At 42.7% G+C, this 22,329-nt stretch overlaps 1 protein-coding gene across 2 annotated transcripts in view; it reads right to left on the bottom strand.

Annotated features, from left to right (window-relative positions):
- Nucleotides 1-22,329, bottom strand: part of LMF1 (lipase maturation factor 1) — a 315,025-nt gene that overhangs the window by 174,491 nt on the left and 118,205 nt on the right. For both annotated transcript variants that reach the window (XM_067534103.1, XM_067534102.1), the window contains one exon: nucleotides 3,322-3,387. In XM_067534103.1, coding sequence (XP_067390204.1) covers nucleotides 3,322-3,387 — 66 coding nt within the window. The remainder of the gene's footprint in view (nucleotides 1-3,321; nucleotides 3,388-22,329) is intronic.

Here is a 22,329-nt window from a genome sequence, read left to right as displayed (position 1 = left end):
GCCTTCTGAATCCTTTCCTTCCTTCCAGAGACATCTTCAACTACAGCCTGTTTCTCCACCTCTTTTCCTCACACCGTTAGATGGATTCCGATTTACTCTCCTATATCAAACTCTGCAAGCAGCTTTATCCCCATCATACGCCTACTTCCACTGCAGTCAAGTTACTGGGAACGGACAACAGGATGGATCACTTAATGATTACCTGTTCTGGTCATTCCCTCTGAAGTGCCTGGCATTGGCCACTGTCAGAAGACAGGATTCTGGGCTAGATGGACCATTGGTCTGACCCAGTATGGCTGTTCTTATGTAACCATGGTGTTGCAAAGGGCAGCCACTGGAAGGTATGCATTAAATAACTTGGTCAAAGAAAAGGGAGGGAGGTGGTCTTTCTACTGATCTCACCTGCTGGGAGATATCAATGGTGGAAGCTAGGGATAAAAGTGAAAGAGCTTAGCTATGGAACCACCTATGAGAAGGAGAGTCTTGGGCTTGGTGGTAATTTATACCCAACATTATATATAGTATGTGAAGGCTTTATATAGCTATGACCCCACTGCAAAGCTGTCCATGGATCAACTAACCAAACAGAAATGTTGCCTGTGCTAGAAGGGACTCCCCGCACACCCGCAATATTCTGAGTAGTTCCATGCCTTAAAGCATTAGTGTCTCCCAAACGAGCAGGGCTGGGCTTTTACATCTCACCTGAAAGACGGAATATGTCAGAAACAATAAAATCAAGTGTGTTCCTTTCCAATTAGTGCTGGCTGCCTGAGGAGAGTTTTGTCAAACCATTTCTACCACACACATAATGAGGAGAGCATAATCAACAGGTGTATTTTGGTCTTTTATCTACTATTGCCAAGGTCTGTCTGAGCTCTTTGCCTTTCATTGCAGTGGATTTGAATAACTGATATTGATAACATGATCTTCTTTGAACCCCCCTCCCTGATTACTTCCACAGGCTTGGGATCCTGCATTATGGATAAAACAGGAGTGGCTTTAATTAACTTTCTGGGCTACGGAGCGGATTCTGGTTTTGTTTTAAAAAATCGTAGCATTCCGCAGGATGATTGTTGTGGGTTAGGGTCACCTGAAGGAACTGCTGATGGAATCCCAATGATCTCCATTATGGGTTGGCTTTCCTTTGACTATTCCCAGGTGTATAAAAGCATACAGGACAGAGGGACATGTTTGCTGTTTATCCAGAATGAAGTAGGCGGCTAGGGATATTTTACCATGGCTGCCTTTGTTTTGTGATTAAAAACTCTAGTATTCAAGGGTCTTTATGTCTGAAACCTGTACTCTAGATGTCCTGACACAATATACGTTCAGAGAGCACACATTTCTAAATTCATTTAATGCCAACAGCCGAATAGCAGTAATGTATAATGTAGTCACGTGCTACACATGCACAAAAGCGCTTGTCAAAGCAACTCACCACCTTTACTTCTTTTTGGTATTTAACAGCAAAAAGGATTCTGGACTAACACCCATAAACCATTTAAAAGATTTTAAGCCACTTAACTAACCTACAAGAGCAAAAAAGTAAAAGGCTTCATCAGATGCTGGTAAACTTTTAATTTTTTTATATTATTTTTTCATATTGTGGAAGTTAAGGCCCTGATTACTCAAAAGGATTGGAGTGGGCGGATGGACCCCTGTTACTGTGAGGAGTCCCTTTGTCTTAAATAGCTAGAGGAGGAAATAGTGAAAGAACTTTCCAATGTATTATTACTCTCCATATTGAACTCATCCCTCCAGGGAAAAAAAAAAAGAGACACATACGTACACCTTGCAACATATTCTGAAGGTCAGAAAACTCAGGTTCTATCAGTCCTTCAGTGGAAGGGAACATGACTTCCAGAGATGATGGGCCATTGAATCTCCCCCCAGATGTAGGGATTGTCAGACTCAGTATCCCACCTGAGCTCAATTGTTGGGTTAAAGTGCAAAGATGAAGATCTCTAAAATCCTCTAGACAACATGGGACAAAGCCAACATCAGAAACCGCACCAGGAAATCAAATGGGAGCCATTGCAAAATTGAGCAAACAGGTGCAATGTGATCTGCTGCTAAGCGGGTAGAACAACGTATTATGAACAATAGATCCAATACATATTTTACAATATACCATCACGTTGATTAGAGGCAAAGAAGAAAGGAATGCTGCCCCAGCATTGTTTCCTTGATTATGCAGCCAAGGGACCAAGGTTATTTGACCATCTGACTGTCATGGGTGTCTCCTTTTCTAATCCCAGGCCCATATCAAATGCAAAGGCCAGTCATGACCACAAGAATGCAGGACGGAGTTGCTACATCTCTCTGCAATCTAAAGGGTGATAATGCCCGGAGCCAGAATCCAAACAGCAATTTATTACCAAAGTAAAACCAAATCACTGAGATGGATTTCACAAAGCAAGAGAAAAGCATATAGAGTGAGAACTTAATGATTCATGCTCAACCTCTTTGATCACACTTGCTTTCTATGCCCCATTTCTGCTCAAAATATGCCTGTGTTTTGGAAGACTAAACAGCAAGTGCTGAGAACCTACCTTCTGAAAATCAAACCGTTTAAGGGGCCTCAACCTGAACACCCAAAGTTTGAAGCACCAACGATCACTAGTCGTTTTTGAAAGATTTAGCCTTGGATGAATGTGAGAGCAGCACAACGTTGGAATGTTAAAAGAAGAGCAAACTAGCAGGCATCCCACCTACCTGATGTGGATTACCAAGTTTCAAATACCATTCATCTAGGACTGTTTTGGTGCACCAGTGTCAACTATGGGATAAGAATGCAGCTGGCTCTCCCCAAATCCTAGGCCGGGAGCTGGCTCATTGATTGGTCCTTCCAAGTATAATAAACCTTTGCTCACTCATTATAAAGGCTTGTCAAAACCTTCACTGTGTCACAGGAAGATCAAATTGTTTATTGCTTTAAAGCAAGGTGAAAATATGAAGAAAATAAACAAAAAAATGCGTAAAAGTCAGAAATTGAAAGAGAGAGCTTAATTGAATAGTAAGGACTAACGTCTCCTCTTGCACCATTTTTACACAGGGAGTAACTTGGCTGAGTCCAATGATGTTAGTCCTGACTCATACCAGTGAGAGAGGGCTAGGAGGAAGAAGTCTCATGGGTTTATTGGATGAAAAAAAGTCACATGGCACAATGATACTGATGATGTTATCTATCAGGAGCTCATCAGACTACAGCTCTGTGGGGGGAAGGGAGACAACAACTGCACCCCACTGGAGAAAGAGAGAAAAGATGTAAGGAAAAGAGATGTACTCACAAGGTAAAGTGGACAAGCAAACAGTGCTTACCTCATAATGATAATCCATACAGGTCAACTCTCTCCAGCAGCGATCACCTCGGATTTTAATCAACCCCTGTAAGAAAAAATGTAAAAGTTTCTTTTCCTTTACACTTCAAGATAAAACCTCAATATGTCATGCTACAGTTAAGCCACAGGGAGAGAACCACACATTAGCACTAGGAAACAACACAGATTTCAACGAATAACTTCTTTTAAAAGCCACTTTAACTTCTGCACCCAACCTCCATTTATTATACTTTAGAGAATATAACAAATGCCAAAGTACTCAGGAAAATAGTTTCCAGGCAACGGATACTTTCCATTTTCTGTTTATTTAAAATAATTTGACGTATAAATCTCACTGGAATGACACACTTCACTGCAAGTGTGACAGGTAAGGTGGCAGAAGATACCATGGTGATGGATTCCTGGATGGCATGCAATTTGCCAAGGAAACAAACACTTATTATTTGAGACCAAAATCAGGGACTCTTCCTGCATTTGATCCGCCTTTGAGCTGAGGATGTTCAGCACCGTAAACCAGCCAATGCAGGTGTCTGGTGCGGGTACACTGCCAAGCATAGCTGATGGCTAATAACACTGTTTTATCAACAGGTACGAAGAGGAATATGTGCACTTGTCAGCAGGCTGCAAAATGCTATTATCATCTATCTGGTGACATGCAAAGAGCGACTGTAAGGCCATTTCAGGCAGGGACCCCCTTTCCGTTGTGTGCCTAGCGCAATGGAGCTCATACCCCTGATTAGGGGCCCTGCGATACAAATACCAACAACAAGAGCAATGAGAAGAGCCAAACCCAGGGGACCCAGCGCTTAGCCCATGGAGCAGGCTGGCCATCTCTGTGGGTACCGCTACACTGCAATCAAAACCCGCTGAGGAGGGGTTCTAGAGATTAGGCTGCAGCACAAGAACAAATGTTCACAAACGTTCAACAGCCCTTTAGCGCGAGCCCAAATCAGCTGGCCTGGCCTCAGACATGATCTGTGAGGGCTGGGATAAGAAAGCTGCTGAATGGCTCCGAAGCAGCTGCCACAGCCCTCTGCCCCCAACTGCCCCTGCTGCACGGGGTGCAAACGACAGGGGAAGGGTAGAGCATCCATGAAGCGGTGGGAAGAGTCTGAAATCCACTTCTGCAGTTAGGGCTTCTCTCTCTGCGAGGAGCTGAAGAGCGACCTCCTGAACACACTCTGCCTTTGGGGTTCTCTCTCTGGCTGAGGCCCACCTCTGCCTCTGACCATAAGATCAATATTAAAGTAGACCAAGCAAACAATCCATGCTGCCTTAGGAACCAAACTTAGGATGTGGGCTGGAGAGGCTGATGCAATCAAAGTAATTAGAGAAACAAAAGAAGGGAAAGGAAGCTGACAGGCTTAAATGCAGACGGATACACTAATGACAGGTCTGCTCTACCGTAGGTTAGAGGTTGGCAGTGAAATAAGCAGGTATCAGAGGTTGCTGTGCATTGATATTTCAGGGCCACAACACAGTGACATTTCCAAATCAGCGGGTCCATTGCATGGCTGGCAGTAATATTAGGATTAAATTTCTTTGCCTCAGCGAGGAAGGCTAAAAAGGAATCAGTCGTCCACAGCGGGAAAGACACCTGGCCACAGATGCCTCTGTTAGCAGGAAACCATGCAATCAAGCCATGCCAGCCTGAAGGTATGCAGATTAGGAGAGTCTGCTTTGATGTGTGGTTAAAGGTCTCTGATTAGGATCACAATATCCCAAATTGAGGAAAGCTTCACTAGTCAAAAGGCTGAGACAAGCTCTATGGTCTGTATACAATTAGGGGAGATTTGCCTACCTTCCTATGTTAGCTACATTATACAATTCCCTCTTTCTTTAGTAGAAAAATACATTTATTTCCTCTACCAACTTGTGTGCAGGGATGGCAAAGCTGAGGGCATGCTGAAGTTTTTGCCCTTGCAATATAAAACATCAAGGCAAAAGTTTTCCAGACGTGCCTAATGATTTTTGGTGCCCAATTTCAGACACTTAAAAGGGACCTGATTTCCAAGTGGTGGGTGCTCAGCCCTTTCTAAAAGTCAGGCTCCTTCTAGACACCTCAAACTGAGCACCCAAAAAACGGAGGCACCCCAAATCACTAGTGTCTTTCAAAACACTTTGCCTAAGTAACTTCATCCAGTACTAACTGACGTGCATTGGGACCCAGCTGAAGTGCTTGCAACTTCTGGGTGCACATTTATAGAGGGACAGTTTGAGAGTCAGATATGTATGAGTCCATTCATGCTACAGTTAGGTTAGATCATTAAATCTTAATTTAAGGAATAGCAAAACAGGCAGAACCTTTCTGGAGCCTTCCCCTCACCAACCTTGTAAATGCTTAAGTTTCATATTTGGAATAGCCCCGCTGTCGTGGTTGGGACGGCATTTTAAAAAATATTAACTGTTTTACGTCATGGAGATTATTTTTCCAGTAACTCCGGCAAAAATACCAAAGATCCACACAAATAAAATCACTTTTAAGAAAGCTGACATGGTATTCTGCAGGTCAGGAAAAAAACATTAGGTCTCCAGCTACCAAAACCCCAAAATATTTTTTTTTAAAAAGGAAAAGAACCAGAACAGTTGCTCAAACATTCATTATCAGCAAAATAAAGATATAGTCAGGTTTCTGACACATTTCACTATCACTTTTCCCCCACTCTTATTCTTTTATAAAAAAGGCAATTACAATGATCTTTCTATTTTGTAAGTCTTAATGGAGCAGAGTTACTTTAAAACTCTTATCTTTAAAGTTTAAAATTTAAGTCAAGGATCATCTGCCTATACAGGCCATTCTCTTCACTAAGAGTGGAGTACAACACTAACACACATGCAAATGAGCTCTCGCTCCATCTTCATCTATGTTTCTAAACAGGGAAAAGTTCCACTGGGAAAACTAGAATCATTCTGCTCCTTTGTCATTTTCCTTCATCCATGGCAGGAGATATACTCCCCAGCCATTTCTACCCATGTGCAGTGGGCGTAAAGGACTACCACATCAGAACAGTTGCGTGTTCACACTCATCACGTGGCACAAGTGAAGTGACAACACAAGCTGCCAGGTACTGGAGAATCGGGCTCTGTGATGAGATAGGAAGGGAAGTAGAAAACCATTGCTGCAAGTTTTTTCATATGTTTTAAGAAAAAGATTGGGAATCTGGAAGGAAATTAAGTCCAATGTATTTTAAATATCTCAAAAAATTAAGGGTCTAGAGATAACGGCTAGCTTCTCAAACAGCATAAATCGGTGGCTAAAGCCGATGAAGCTACACAGGCTTAATACACAGGCCTAATGCATTCGTTTTTGGGGGTTTTTTTGTTTTGTTTTTTAACTGGTTTTCATTTTCAGTGGGAGCAGAAGAGACTGCATTTATCAAGTTTAGCAGGTGTAGGACTAATATTACATTCCAACAGACTGCCAAGCGCAGGGAGTTAAAGACCCCCTTTCATGAGCTGCCCAAAGTTCAGAATAATAATGATAATAAATACTAACAAATGTTGCTTTTTATTTTATTCCCCACTAGGAATAGGGGGGAGCGAGAAGAAAGGGAACTGCACTAGTGCTCCTCAGCACAGAGATGGGAATCCCAGAAATATCTTGGCCAAAGCTATTACACCTCAGGATCATCACAAAAAGTCAGACAAAAGAGGAAGATAAACCACGAAAACCACAAAGTTGCATTACAGAGACAGGGTGGGAAAGCACAGCTGGTGCTGATTTGGTGAAGGTCATTGCTAGGATGGTTGCTTTGTGATTTTACATGCAGGTAGGTTATAAATTAGGACAGTTTGTCACTTACTTCTCCATTATTTTTCTAGAGGGTACTGCATAAAAACCCCCAACAGATTCCCTGTCAACAAATGGGGCTTCGTCTCGTTAAATATCATCTGCAGCTTTACTCTGCTCTGCTCTGGAATCTTTACTAAAATTACAGGATATGTTGATACTATCTCACAGGATGTCCCGCAAGCTGACAGCCGTCAGCGGAGGAGAAAGGATGTTAAAAGGACTCTGTCCAAGAATGCTACAATATTAAAAAAAAAGTCTATCTTGATGACCTTCTCTCCTACCTTGTCCAGGCTATCATCAAGCTCTCTTATCCAGCAAAGAGCATTAGAACATGCATATTACAAGAACACAAACACGTCAAAAATCAAAATCTCTCCTGCAATAAATTATTGAACAAAACAGAGCTGAATAAAATATTAACATAAAGTCCAAAGCCTGAAAGGAAAAAAAAAAAAAGAGGTCACTTAAAGCTGCCAAGGTCAAATCTCCTTTTCAGATCTACAAAAATCCCAATGGTTTTAGTTAGGAAGAGTTACTTGTTGTCAGTACGTAGATAGCTTTAAAGGGTCCGATTCCACAGCCACGTCAGTCCATGTGAGTTTTCCATTGACTTCAATGGGTGCAGGCTCAGGCACTAAGAGCAGAAACTGCCTGGAAAATGTCTCTCTATGTAAAACACCCTAATGGTTCCCCAAATTAATTTCTCCATTCAAGAAATACCACTAAATAAGAATGAGGGATATACAGATACAAAGGCTAGCCCATAAAAAGAAGAGAGGTTTTTATGCTGATCACTTGCCTCCACGTGTAGGAGGCCTCACAACACAGAAATGTGAAATGCTGTTAGTGCATTTGCATGCACGGCTTGGTATCCGTTCCAGGTGATTATCTGCAAGACACAACTGTCCTGTTTCTCGTGTTCCTACCTTGGGTCAGTATCTATATGCAAAAAAGCAAAACAAAGGAACTCTTCACTATGAGTGTGGGGTGGCTTTATGCCTTCAAATTCAAATAGCTCAGCCAGATGAACTAAATGTGCATATCAGATTACACACGAACCAGCTAATGTTAGACGACAGACCCAGGTGGCACTGACAAAAGTGTAAAGCGTAACAAGTTTAAGCTTAACTGTCTTGTTTGGTAGGAAGGATGTTGGAGCAGGGACCACTCCATCCTGCAGGTACAGGGCAGTACAGATCAACCCAGCAAATAAAGGGTGCCACAAACCATCCCAAGACTCCAATGTCAACTTCTGAGCCATGCAGTTCTCCATGCAAGAGAAATCTGGGTCTTCAGGTGTAAGATCTTTGGGGGCAGGAAACACGTTTCTTTCTGCCCGTGTAATTTGCTATGGCATTAGAGAAATGCTTATTAAAAATAGTTACCCTTTGCTGCTATTGTGAGCTCAGCCAGTGTTTCATAGTAGTTATTCAGCTTAATTAAACGGTATAGAGCCCCTGACATTCACTACGTAGCTTAGTATCTCGCCTGTACTGAGACTCAAGAGCTGTTTCATTGAACAGTTGCAATAACGAAGCTCACCTGCCAATGTTCAATTTGCGTTGTGTGAAACCAAGGCAGGGCACACCTGGCGACACCACACTGTGACGATGCATGAGAAGGCCATGATTCAACATGTCGTCACATGGCACCAAACGTCACAGTGCTGAGTGGAAACATAGCATCGTATCACAACATCAGAGAGACAAAGTTTCATAGCCTTTCCCTCAGACTACAAGCATGGAAATGCAGGGATGATTGTCTGAGGCTCTTATCACCTTCCTTTCCCTTTTGGATCCTCTACTTGTCACTTATCAACTAATAATATTCAACCAAGACAATTCAGATTCACAGGATGTTTTATTTTTACCATGACACAAGATCTACAATTTGCACAATGATTTTTGCTCCCACTACAACCTCTATATGTGGTCGTGGTTCTTTACAGAGGTCAGAAAATCTCTTAACCAGCTGGGGGACAATTCCCCCAGAGCAGGCATTGTACGGGCGGCTATCGGCTTGCCTTTTGCCGGCCTACTTCCAAGATCTGGTGAAGTGGGCATGTTAGAGGCGGGAAGCAAGTCCCCATTCACATGAGCTGCACATGCAGCTGTGGGAATTCTCAGCTGCAGCAGACTGCAGAGCATCTCCTAAGCAGCCAGAGAGCTGCAACAACCCAGAATCAGACAGGTGAAAAGATGACCTTTGTCCCCACTCCTCCTGAGCTCTGCCTTTTTGTGCCGGCCTACCAGGAGGTGTAGCACAAAACCTTCGCTGCCGTTTATAGCCTCTTGCTGGCTGGTAGTTTGGTTTCCTGCTCTAGGCCATTCATCTGCAGTCATGTGCACATACTCAACCACAGCCACAGCAAAAGCATCTTAACTTACAAAAGCGAGAGGGCAGACGGACATGGCCAGATAGGAATGTATATGTCCTTAATTAGAAGCACTTGACTAATGTGGAAGCAACTCAGAGTGGACACAGCAACCCTCAAACACTAGTGCCTGAAAGGTGTGTTTATACCCTTTACGTTAGCACTCAAATTAATCTCTGCAACGCTGACTAGTGATTTAAATGGGGGAAAACCATCAGAAAAAAAACTGGGTTCAGAAGAGGATGAGAGACTAATTGACCATTTTAACTGGAAGGAGGGAGGAAATGTTGATCTTTACATCTGCTGGAGTTTCGTGTTCGTTGGATTTCTTTCAATCTGCTAACAATTCCCAATCCATTTTCAAGACTTCTCTGTTTATATTGAACTGGCTTATACTCCACAGCTGCAGTGCATTACGCTGCCATAATGCAGATCAAAGCATGGGAACAAATTCCCGTCCCCAGATCCCAAGCATGCAAAGACTGGGGGTGCCACTGACACAACCTGATCATCCTCTTCTAGGAAGTGGGGAGGAGAGGCAAGCAACCAGAACAAAAAGGAATCCATGGGACAGCATCATTAGACCCCACCAGAATGGAAATCATTCTTCTCTCATCTAGCCAGACATCTTCTAGGGAGGAGTGTGTGGTGGAGGGAAAATTAGGCAGCATTCAAAGGAGACAAACATTGGCTACAACAGGAAGTTAAAAAAGAAAAAATTATCTAGAACATAATCTTGGAGGGAAGCAACACTAAAATATGTCAATGTTTTGCTTGCACATTTTTAACAGCACCGATGAAAATGTGTCTCAAAAGCATGAAAAGTGAAGAAATACAGAGTTAAGGCTTCAGTTCAACACCCTTCTAAGTCAGAATGTAGCTTGTGGTTTCAACCACGACTTGGTTTCCTTATTCAGGTGCATGTCAATCAGATCTACAGCAGAGTGTAGGCTCTCTTTTGGGTAGGGTTTTTCCTGGTATCTTTGTTTGTTTTAATGAAACAAAGAGGAAAAAAAGATGATCCCTCATCTTAGGCCCAGATTCAGCAGTCCATCCCTATTCAGCAAAACACACAAATGCTGGACTTCTACACTCGTGGCTGCAGAGAAAAGCTTGAATATGTGAAGCAAGTGAATATGTGAAGCGAGTGAAACCAGAAGGCAAATTTAAAGAAACACGCTAAAATAAAAATAATCTCAAGGTTTTTAAACCAATCTCATGAATTTTGAGCACTTTGAATTGGTGATATTCCCTCTGCCCCCACCCCAACTTTCTTTTCCAAATGGTGCTTCAATAGTTCAAGGTGACATGCGCTTTTAGAAACAGGATAGATCGATTGATATATTGATCAGTTATCCCAGAGCTAGTAAACATTCTCCAAGGGTGCAATATCCTCACCATTCAACCATTCTTACGTTTAACAAGCAAAGCAACATTTCCAAGTCTATCTACTGTCTACACCTGATAAATGAACAGACTAATATGTTACAGTTCCTTATCAGCTTTTGTTTACTGAAGAACTAGTTCCAGTTGCTAGGGGATAAAATGACAGGCAAATGTTTACCTGACATATTTCACTTTGCAGACTGCACCACATCTAATGATATTAAACCCTCCCAGTTTTTATGACCCTTTTGAAACATCTTGATGGTCTAACTATAATAAGTACAGCACCGTCCTGCAGAATCGTAGAATCACAGAAATGTAAGACTGGACAAGACCACGACAGCTCCTCTAGTCTAGTTCCCTGCACCACGGCAAGACAAAGTATTATTTAGACCAGCGGTTCTCAACCAGTGGGATGTGCACCACCGGTGGTACTTCTAAGAAGGCTGGGTGATACGCGAGCCGTACCGCGCCGCCAAATCCGCCGCCGAAAGTCCGTGTCCCCCCCCACCGCCGTGAAACCCTGCCGCTGAAAAGGGGCAAATGGCGGCAGGGTTTCGGCGGAGGGCATTGTTCCCCCCATGTAACCCCGCCACCACCGCGAAACCCCGCCACCGCAGAAAGTCCACCCCCCCCTTTTAGTACCACTTGACCTGACTGTACCTGACCCGAGTGGTACTCGGGGAAAAAAAGGTTGAGAACCGCTGATTTAGACCATTTCTGACACGTGTTTGTCTAACTTGTTCTTTAAAACCTCCAGGGACAGAGGTTCCACAACTTCCCTAGGTATTTTTAAAGGCTCTGTTATCCTATTTTCCACTCTCTGTCCAGCACTTTCTCCATGATTTTTTTATTAAAATTTGAGAGTTTAGGATGTGTGTGTGTAGTGGCGATGGCATGCCAAACAGTAATATTGCTATTCATCAGATGCTGTTAAATCACCAAATCCATATGGCATTCCTGAAATAAGGAAGAAACCTAAATTTTCAAGCCAGTTTGGAACTGACTAATAATAATTAATATACTAATGTCACATTATTTCTATGGTGCTGGCATGTAGGCCCCACTCATGGAACAAGACCCCCATTGTGCTAGGTACTGTACAAACACAGAACAAAAAAAGTGGTCCCTGCTCCAAAGATGGGTATTTCCTCCATATTTTACCAGATTCTTTCCATCTCAGTCCAAACCATTATTGTTCTGAGGGTCCCAAGAGTGGTGTCTTGTGTTCTAATAGAAAAATTTAAACTTGATTCAATCTTAAAAGTCAAAAAAAAAAAAAAAAGTCTCTCAGCACCTCTACAGTTTTGAAACACTTCTTTTGGGGGAAAAAAGTATCAGAACCACCACAGAAGGAAATATAGTACAGAAAGCTTAGTGTGGCATTTTGTTTTTAATTTCAATGATGTTCCAAAATCTGTTTAAAAACTGTTTAAAGAATTTTTTTTTTAAATTGACCAATTTTAGTAAATGGCTCCCCAATTTTTCACCAAGTATAGAAATGGTTAAAAATCTGAATGTCCAAATCTAGAGATTAAAAAAGAGAGGGTGAGAGAGATTCTCCTCCCTTTCCCCTCCTACCCCCAATCAGCTTTAATTATTATACAAAACTAAGTGGAAAAACGGTAAATTTGGCCTTTGGAGCCGACATTTCTTCCCCAGTGACAATATTAAAAGCTCCCTTTCTCACCCCCACAGCCCCATCTAATCCTGGCAAAGTGAACAAGGCAAATAAAGCAATTAGTTCTATTTGTAAGGGGGTAGAGGGACTTTCAAAGCATTGACTATCAGAAGCGAAAGGTGCACAGCAACACAAATTAAATACAAGCCAAAGGGAAGGAAACAGGTGGCTAAGTGAACTAGCAATTGGCCTTTCACCCCCATGGCCTTGCTTTGAATCCAGCTCCAGCCAGAATTATTAAATTCATACTGATCAGATGGTGGCTACAAAGAAACAGGGGTTTGATCATTTCAGCTGAGCTCATGGCAGCCAGAATGTAAAATAAGCCCTTTGGAATAATAAGAAAGTCTGCCCCTGGAAACGGCAAGCTCTCTGTCATATTAATTTACAGCTGACTACGTCTCTAGGCCATTCTATGCACTCAGAAATCTCACAAGGCTGCCTTCTACATGAGGACTATAAAATGTGAACCCTGGATTGAATTAGTATTGAGAATGAAATACCTTCTCCCCTACTAAGTTTGGTCCCTTTAGGGCACGTTGAGGAGCAAAGGGAGGATGGAATAGTAGCACCTGCTTACACTTTGGAAGCTGCAACCTTTGGGGGCTCTCAGCCCCTTAAAATTAAGCAGCATTAAATTCACCAGCATTTTTCACAGGGGAAGAAAAATTCAATCTAGGGTTGCCTTTTTACAGCCTTCAGTAAAACGCACGTTTTTAATAACTAGATTCACTATCCGCCCTATACATTGTTCTGTCAGCCTCGTTTTTAAAAGTACTGTTGTGCATAATCACATACAAATGGCGTTTTCCAACTCAACACTTCTGCTTCTTGGGTGCATTCTGGGACCCAGCTAAAAGTTTAGTGACAAAAATAAGTTCTTGCTATTTTTTGCTGCAGAGCCAACACAGTGCTGGGACAGGGAGCTGGATTCCATTCTGGCTCATACATCATCAACAGAATTGCTAGCTAAATTTCCGTTGCAGGTCCAACCAAGTTTTGCATTTGGTTATATACAGGCAACTCTATTGAAGACAACGAAATGAATGAGACAAGGCAAACATGGTTCAGGCCAACAGCTCAGGAGAAGATGGGATCACTGAGTGAGTTTTAGGTACAATATAAAAGAAAAGAGAAAGGGCACCTAGTACATTAGGAATGGGACAGTATAACAGACAGAGCCTGATTCTGATCTCATGTACCCCAATGTTAATCAGAGGTAACGCCACAAACTAATTTGACAGATCCATACCAAGGTCTAACTGTACATCTCAGATCTGAACTCCAATGCACATCCAACTTTTGGGGCTGCTCGCACTTTTGGTCTTTGATTCAGGCCTATCACTACTTTTAAGGACAGCAAAGCATGGTAACATCACTTGAGCAGGAAGCATTATTTTACCCACTTGGATTATATTGAAAATGTAAGAAGAATATCTGGCCCAGCAGAAACATGGAGGAAAACCTGCCAGAGTTAAAACAACGAGAGTCCTGTAGCACTTTAAAGACTAACAAATTTAATTTCTCCAGGCATAAGCTTTCGTGGGCTGTAACCCACTTCGTCAGATGCCGATCTTCGTCAGATCTGACGTAGTGGGTTACAGCCCACGAAAGCTTATGCCTGCAGAAATTAAATTTGTTAGTCTTTAAAGTGCTACAGGACTCTCGTTGCTTTTGCTGTATACAGACTAACACGGCTACTCCTCTAGAACTTTTTGCCAGAGTTAAACTCATCTGCTCACTTGTCTGCCACAGTACACGCACTGTGGTTAGTGCATGGGTCACTGACCAGTCCTTAAGCATTACTAATTTTTCTCCCCACAACTAACAGTTGTATAACAGCAACTAACTCAACTGAAGACTTGGTATTTATAAATAATAAACCACCTCAAATGCAAACAGATTGTCAAATATGTTTGCAAAAGTTTGCCAAGGGAAAATAACTGCAGCTATCGCCATATGAAGCAATTCCAGTTTTGCTTGATTAAATAACCTCTCTTCCCCAAACTGTAAGAGGATCCAACAAAGGAGATTTCAGTGGAAATGAAGCCACAAAGAGGAAATTTACCAACAGCTTTCAATTTCTACATTTCATGAGTTTGATTAAATCATGGCACAAATCCCAAACCAAAGGCTACAGTATACAGTGGCACATGAAATGTAACACTGGTCTCTGTAAGGCAGAACTAAACAGCGACGTGAATGGTGGAATGTCAAACGAAATCAGCTAAATCTTCTAAAAATAAGACCTCTGTTTGGCATTAATGTATCTCCAAAACTCACATTGCACGGTGGTAATGCATCGGTGCCTCTCTTTCGGTCTTTCAAACAGTAGCACTCCATGCTACTGACTGCTCAACATTACCAATGAAAAGTTGCTATCCAGTCATGTTTCTTCATCTTCTAATAAGCAGGCTGACGTCTTCACCCTAGAGGACCCAACTCTGCTCTGATTTCAGCAGGTGAAACTGCCATTAAGAGGCTGTGTATGTCAGGTTAGAATCATAGAATATTAGAGTTGGAAGGGACCTCAGGAGGTCATCTAGTCCAACCCCCTGCTCAAAGCAGGACTAACTTCAACTATATCATCCCAACCAGGGCTTTGTCAAGCCTCAGCTTAAAAACCTCTAAGGATGGAGATTCCACCACCTCCCTAGGTAACCCATTCCAGTGCTTCACCACCCTCCTAGTGAAAAACCTTTTCCTAATGTCCAACCTAGACCTCCTGCCCTGCAACTTGAGACCGTTGCTCCTTGTTCTGTCATCTGCCACCACCGACAACAGCCTAGCCCCATCCTCCCTGGAACCCCCTTTCAGGTAGTTAAAGGCTGCTATCAAATCCCCCCTCACTCTTCTCTTTTGCAGACTAAACAAGCCCAGTTCCCTCAGCCTCTCCTCATAAGTCCTGTGCTCCAGCCCACTAATCATTTTGGTTGCCCTCCGCTGCACTCTCTCTAACTTGTCCACATCCTTTTTGTAGTGGGGGGCCCAAAACTGGACACAATATTCTAAATGAGGCCTCACCAATGCCAAATACAGGGGAATAATCACTTCCCGTGACCTGCTGGCAATGCCCCTCCTAATGCAGCCCAACATGCCATTAGCCTTCTTGACAACCAGGGCACACTGCTGACTCATAGCCAGCTTTTTATCCACCGTTACCCCCAGGTCCTTTTCTGCAGAGCTGCTGCCCAGCTCGTCGGTCCCCAGTCTATAGCTGTGCATGGGATTCTTCCTTCCTAAGTGGAGGACTCTGCACTTGTCCTTGTTGAACCTCATTAGATTTCTTTTGGCCCAATCCTCCAATTTGTTTAGGTCACTCTGTATCCTATCCCTACCCTCCAGGGTATCTACCACTCCCCCCAGCTTAGTGTCGTCCGCAAACTTGCTGAGGGTGCAATCTACCCCATCCTCCAGATCATTAATAAAGATGTTGAACAAAACCGGCCCCAGGACCGACCCCTGGGGAACTCCGCTTGTGACCGGTTGCCAGCTAGACATGGAGCCATTGATCACTACTCGTTGAGCCCTATGCTCTAGCCAGTTCTCTATCCATTAGAATCTAATCCTATGTATTTTACTGGATTTTCTTCTCCACTGCCTCTTCTAACCATTCTGTCTGAGCCCTATCGTGATATTGTATTGGGATTCTCCCATGCACCTGTTAGGGTAACTCTTATTTCTCAAGCTGTGGGAGCCAGACCTATCCCTGCTTACAGACAGCCCCCCAACCTGAAGCAAATACTCACCAGCAACCGTACACTACACAAGATGAACACTAACCCAGGAACCTACCCCTGCAACAAACCCCAGATCTGCCCGCACATCGACTCTAGTGACACCATCACAGGCCCTAACCTCATCAGCCACACCATAAGGGGCTCATTCACCTGCACATCTACTAATATGATACATGCCATCATGTGCCAGCAATGCCCCTCTGCCATGTGCATTGGCCAAACTGGACTGTCACTACGCAACAGAATAAATGGACACAAATCAGACATAAAAAATAACATCATCCATAAACGAGGCGGAGAGCACTTCGATCTCCCAGGACACTGACTTTAAAGTTGCCATATTTCTACAATAAAACTTCAAAAACAGACTTCAAAGAGAAACTGCAGAGCTGGAACTCATCTGCAAAGTTGACACAGTCAAACTGGGTCCAAATAGGGACTTGGAATGGTTCTCTCATTACAAGAAGTAATTGTCACTGTTCACACATTCTCACCTCCTAATCAATGGTTGTGAATAGGCCTCATCTACTCTAACTGAATGGACTTTGCTTATATCTACCTTCCCCATTGTTGTTCCTTACCCTTGGATATGTATATATATACCTCCTATCTGATTTCTATTCCTTACAGCTGATGAAGTGGGTTACAGCCCACGAAAACTTATGCCTGCAGAAATTAAATGTGTTAGTCTTTAAAGTGCTACAGAACTCTCGTTGTTTCTGCTGTGTACAAACTAACACGGCTACCCCTCTAGATCTTATTTCTCTATTCCTCTTATTAAAGCTACTCTTCCCTTTTGGGAGTAGGAGGGGGAGAGAGAGATTTAACTGATTCCCTTTCAAGTAATGCTTTCCTCCTTTGTTGAAGGAGGGGTGGCGGTTTTCCAATAGAAACACTAAACGTTTTTTCCAGTTCTGGGATTTGATTTAAAAAAAAAAAAAAAGGTTTTGTTGACAATCTACTTAAAGTAGGAATTGAACCAGCAACTCCATGATCCATCCCCAGCTGTCTAACTCCTAACACACCAGAGCTGCTGCTCAACAAGTCCATGTCTATGCCTACAGTGCTGCAGCGGCACAGCTGATCCAATACAGCATCTGGTGAAGACGCTCTATGCTGACGGGAGAGAGCGCTCTCGTCGGGATAAAAAAAAACCACCTCCGCAACTGGCAGAAGCTATGAGCTGTGCACTGCGCTGTGTACACGAGCGCTTATGTAGGCGTAACTTATGTCACTCGGAGGGTGGAATATTCTACCTAAACCTCTCCTTACAATAAACCAAGTGGCTGGGTGGGGCAGAGGATGAAAGTCTTAACTAAATCTTGTTAATAGCTAGCTGTACTACTGTTTTCATGGGCAAATTAGTGCACATACCCTGGAAATTCATAGCCAGCAGCAGCAGAACAGCTAGCACAGTCATGTCATTGCATCTAAATAATAATAATTTCAACTCTTCTGCTGACTCCACCCAGGCATCTGAAAATGTTTTGTTAATGAAATAAGACTCAAGGAAACAATAACACCCCCATTGCACAGATGTGAGACTTGATCAGAGCGATGTAGTCTTTGACAGCTCTGCCCCCCCAGTCACACGCTTTAACCCCAGGACTACCCTTGCTTGCTAGGATTTATACACCTATCCTTACACAAGTGATAATTCAATCCAGTTCGGTTTTGCATGCAGTATGGAACTGTGTGGGATGCATGAAGGCTGGATACGCTGTGTTTGCTCCTGGCTATGCAACACCATATGTAATGGTTCAAGTATGAAAGATGAGTTGTCCAGACACCATCTATTTTATCCATAGTCTTAAAGTAGTCAACTGCAACTTTCCAGGATAACTTCTTCTATCACAACTAACATTAATACATGGCCTTGAAGTTTATTTTGTTATAATTTGGTATCAGGATGTAACCATTCCAGCATGATACAGCACAATGCAGAGAACAGTACATTGTTGGTGTGATCAATGTGGACCAACTCTGTAAGAATTTAGGAACATGGTTATTCCAGTTATTGGGCGGCTATTTACTGCATGACTCTAGGGTTAAAATGGGGCGCCCAACCTACGGCCCACCAAAGCATTTCATAATGCCCACGGCCTGCTTCAATAGAATATACTAACAGCCAATTCATTAGCATTTTGTTGTCATGGTTACATCATTTTTGTTTAATTATGTGTTCATTTTTTTCCTCTTTTGTATAATTCTGTTACATGTTTTATGCACTGATTTCTTTTTTTGGTTTTAAATAGACAATACTGTACATCGAAACAACCTATTTAAATGCATATGAAACAGAATCGATTTGGCCAACACACGGTTGTGCTTAGGTTTATGTGGCTCCCCTGTGTAACAAGGCTGGGCACCACTGGGTTAAATCAACACTACTGCTGGGAAACTAGCAGGAAGGTAAAACAGTAACTCAAGATAAGGCCCCTCTCAGAAAACATGGGAAGGTCATCAAAAGAAAATGGAAGACTCTGGGATAGACTGGCTTGTCCTTTGAGCATATCAAACTGGTTTTTGACTAGCAGGACCAAAAGGCTAGCATTAGCGTCATCCACCTAGCTCCCACACTGTGCTTCTCATCAGTAGATAACACGCTTTACTCAGGCAGGCATCATAATTCTCATTCTACACATGGGAAAACTGAGGTGCAGGGAGATGAAGGGACTTTGACCACAGTCACCCAACAGGCCCGTGACAGAGCAGGGAGCAGAATCCTGCTCTTGAGTCCCAGTCCAGTGCTCTCTCTGCTAAACTACACTGACTAGTGACTCTCAAAAAGGGCAGGGCGGCAGCTGTCAGGGAGCTGTTCAGGGGAATACAGACAAACACAGACACACAGCTCTCCCTGGCTCCATCATATGGTGGCAGAGCTTCAGGTAAGATGGACACGAGCGCAGACTGCTTTAAAATCCGTTTCCTCCTATGTTTTGTTCCTGCTGTTAAGATTAAACAATACTTTGGATTAAGAGGGCTGACTGCTCACTCTCCTCACCACCGCTCACAGGCTCCCAAGGGGAAGAAACACAGGTGTCGAACTCAGTGGTTGATATAATGGAACTGTTATTAGAGCAGTAGCATGGAAGATACCAATCTTTCCATGCGCAGACTGCAACCTCTACGTACAGTGAATCATTTCTATGGGAAACACAGCTTCACCCTAAGACCCCAATGTTACGCACAAAGTGATACCCAGAATTAAAGAGCTTTCACTGGCTGAAATATACAAGCACACAACTTCAACAATTTGTATTATTATTTGTATTGCAGCAGCTCTTACAGACCCACAGCTGAAATCAGGGCCCCACTGTGATAAGCTCTCTACATACAAATAAGGAAACTTACCCCCCCACCCCTTCACACTAGCACTGTTCTAATACTCACAGTACAAACAAAGCAAACATCTGTGCAGAACACCCCGGCATTTGTACCTGATCTATCTCCAGAAAGGAGCGCGTCCAAGCACAATTATTAGCGCAAGAACTACTAAAGAATTACTGTTTTATACAAATCCTTCGCATTTTTACGCTTTGTGTAAGAAGGAAAACGTCTCTAAAGAAGATAAATTGTTTCTTTATTTACTTGATGTCAGGCAAAATGATTCATAATCCATTAGATAATTAATCATCTGGTACTATGAAGCCATCTGAGGGATTGCGATGGAAATGTGTACACAGTCACTTGTTTTGTACCCCTCTGATTCATATAAAATGTGCCATTTTGATTTAACTAAAAGGAAAAAAAAATTGGCTGAACTTTGGCACGTGAAATCCTCTCTCTTATCTTGCACAGATTATTCCATCCGCCTGTACCCCTTTCAGACTCATGCACTTTGGTGATTCAAAATAAAAAGCCTAAATAATTAAAATGTCATTCAAATTCTAAGCTGATATGAGTCACGCTAAAAAAAAAAATCTAAAAAATTCTTTCAGGAGTGGGGGATAATTATATTCCACCCCAGCTATTGATTTTTCTCTACAATGCAGATGTCAGATTTTCCACGGATTTTTTTTTCAGAGTGAGTGTCAAAGAGGAACAAAGCCGTCTTTGAGACTTTTTCAGCCCAAAATTAATTCTGAAAAAATGGTACAGACAGACCAATGGCAAGGCAAGCTGAAAGAAAGCCTGGTGACTCAAAGCTGTGTCTGTAAAATTCTATTGATATCTGCTTTGGAAGGGGTGGGGTGGGCATTGCATGATGGTTAAAAATTTAGAGTCAATCCAAAAGACTTTTTTTTAATGTGTCTAAACAATATGAGGAGTAAAGGGCTGGAGAGGAGGGGGGGGGGGAGAGAAGGAAAAGGGAGAAACTTCAAAGAAGGGCAACAGTTCCAGATTTAAAGTTGTTCCAGGGATGTTAACACGCTCAAAACACACAATAAGGTCTCATGCTTCTGAAATCCAACTATTTACCAACGTGTGGAAGCACAACAAACAGATTAGATGCTATCACATGCTATTCCCCCACCATGTTACACCTGAGAGAAAAGTGGTTTCAACATCTAATAAAAGCCTATACAAATATATTTTGAAGGGAAACTAGCTTCAGGGCCAAAATTTATGCTGGCGGAGACAGGACAGCTTTACAAATCTAACTTGAACAAAAAGGCTGGAGAGATTAGGGTATTTTTTCCCCCAAATGCAATGAAAACCACTTTATAATTTGGACATAAACTTTCCTGCATCTCAGGGTTTGTCCACACTACAGTATATGTCAGTATGACCTGTTGGTGAATAAGCCAGCCTCCTGAGTGCTGTAAATTACACCGAGTTAAGCACCAGAGATCTTCTCCCGCCAACATAGCTCCCTCCTCTCATAGAGGTGGATTTAGCAGAGCTCTCTCCCGTCGGCACAGAGTGTCTTCACCAGATGGGCTACAGCAGCACAGCTGCATCAGTGCAGCTAAAGTGATGCAGTCCTTCGCGTGCAGGCTAGCCCTCAGTGTGTCTGCAGCCCAAATACAACTGTCTTCTCTAAGCCAGCAGGACTAAAAAATGAAACTGCCTAAAAACCATAGTGAAAGAGACCAGGTTTTTTTCCACTGGTCAAGTCGAATGAAGTCCAAACTCATTAAGGAACAGCATGAATGGTGACAAGTAAATCCGATTTCAATATTCTTGACGTTTAATGAGCTATTAACAGCAGCACAGACAGGCATATTTTTAAAGCTAACTATGATTATTTATTCAGAGATCGAGGATAATGCCCATTGCCTTGACAATTAAGCACAACACTCCAAATAAAACAGGCCTTCCGAATAAAAGACACAAGACCCTTTGCTCCCGGTGTTGAAATTCCCTAGGGGTGTGTAAAAAAAAACCTGACTTAAGAGGTGCTAGAAGTTTATGTCCTCCAGTGAGAACACCTTGGGTCTGGTCCAAAACCCACTGAAGTCAATGTAAAACTTCCCATTGACTTCACTGGACTTTGGATCATGGCCTCTGAAAGCAGTCCCCAGATATCCAGACTTAGGGACCACTAAAAAGAATATCAATAGACCTCCATTATCACTGTAATGCATGAAAAGAAGAGGTGGTCCCTCAGGTATCCAAAGCCTAGATAGTTAAAGAGGGGTAGATATCCAAACCATTAGTGAGTTATGCCGCACCTTAGCTTCATGGGTATACCCACTATGACTGTCCCTGGGGACTCTTGTTCCATATTCTCCAAATCATGGCCTACGTTCTTCCAAGTGGATCAGCGAGTGAAGAACATGGCGGCTGCATAGCGAATGTGGCAAAACAACTGCAGTGCTTTCCATAAAGATCCATGAAAAATGGAAAAGCTCTAGTTAACCTTGCTTTACAGAGTCCATATGTCTGGGCAGTAAAATCATCCATGCAGTCTGCTCGCCAATTCAATGACGCTACAATGTAAACAATAAATAATGCTACAATGCCCCGGAGTGCACCAGCCCTGTATGGTCTCAATCTAAAACAGAAGGCGTATGTATTGGGGAAAGAGATTATAGATGTTTAAAGGCAGCAGTTGGCTATTTCACATG

This window comes from Emydura macquarii, unplaced genomic scaffold (assembly GCF_026122565.2).
Source record: "Emydura macquarii macquarii isolate MOO-44397 ecotype Brisbane River unplaced genomic scaffold, CSIRO-AGI_Emac_v2 contig_3390, whole genome shotgun sequence".
Classification (NCBI taxonomy): domain Eukaryota; kingdom Metazoa; phylum Chordata; order Testudines; family Chelidae; genus Emydura; species Emydura macquarii.
The sequence above is the reverse complement of the archived record's forward strand: the minus strand, read 5'-3'. Positions and strand labels throughout refer to the sequence as shown.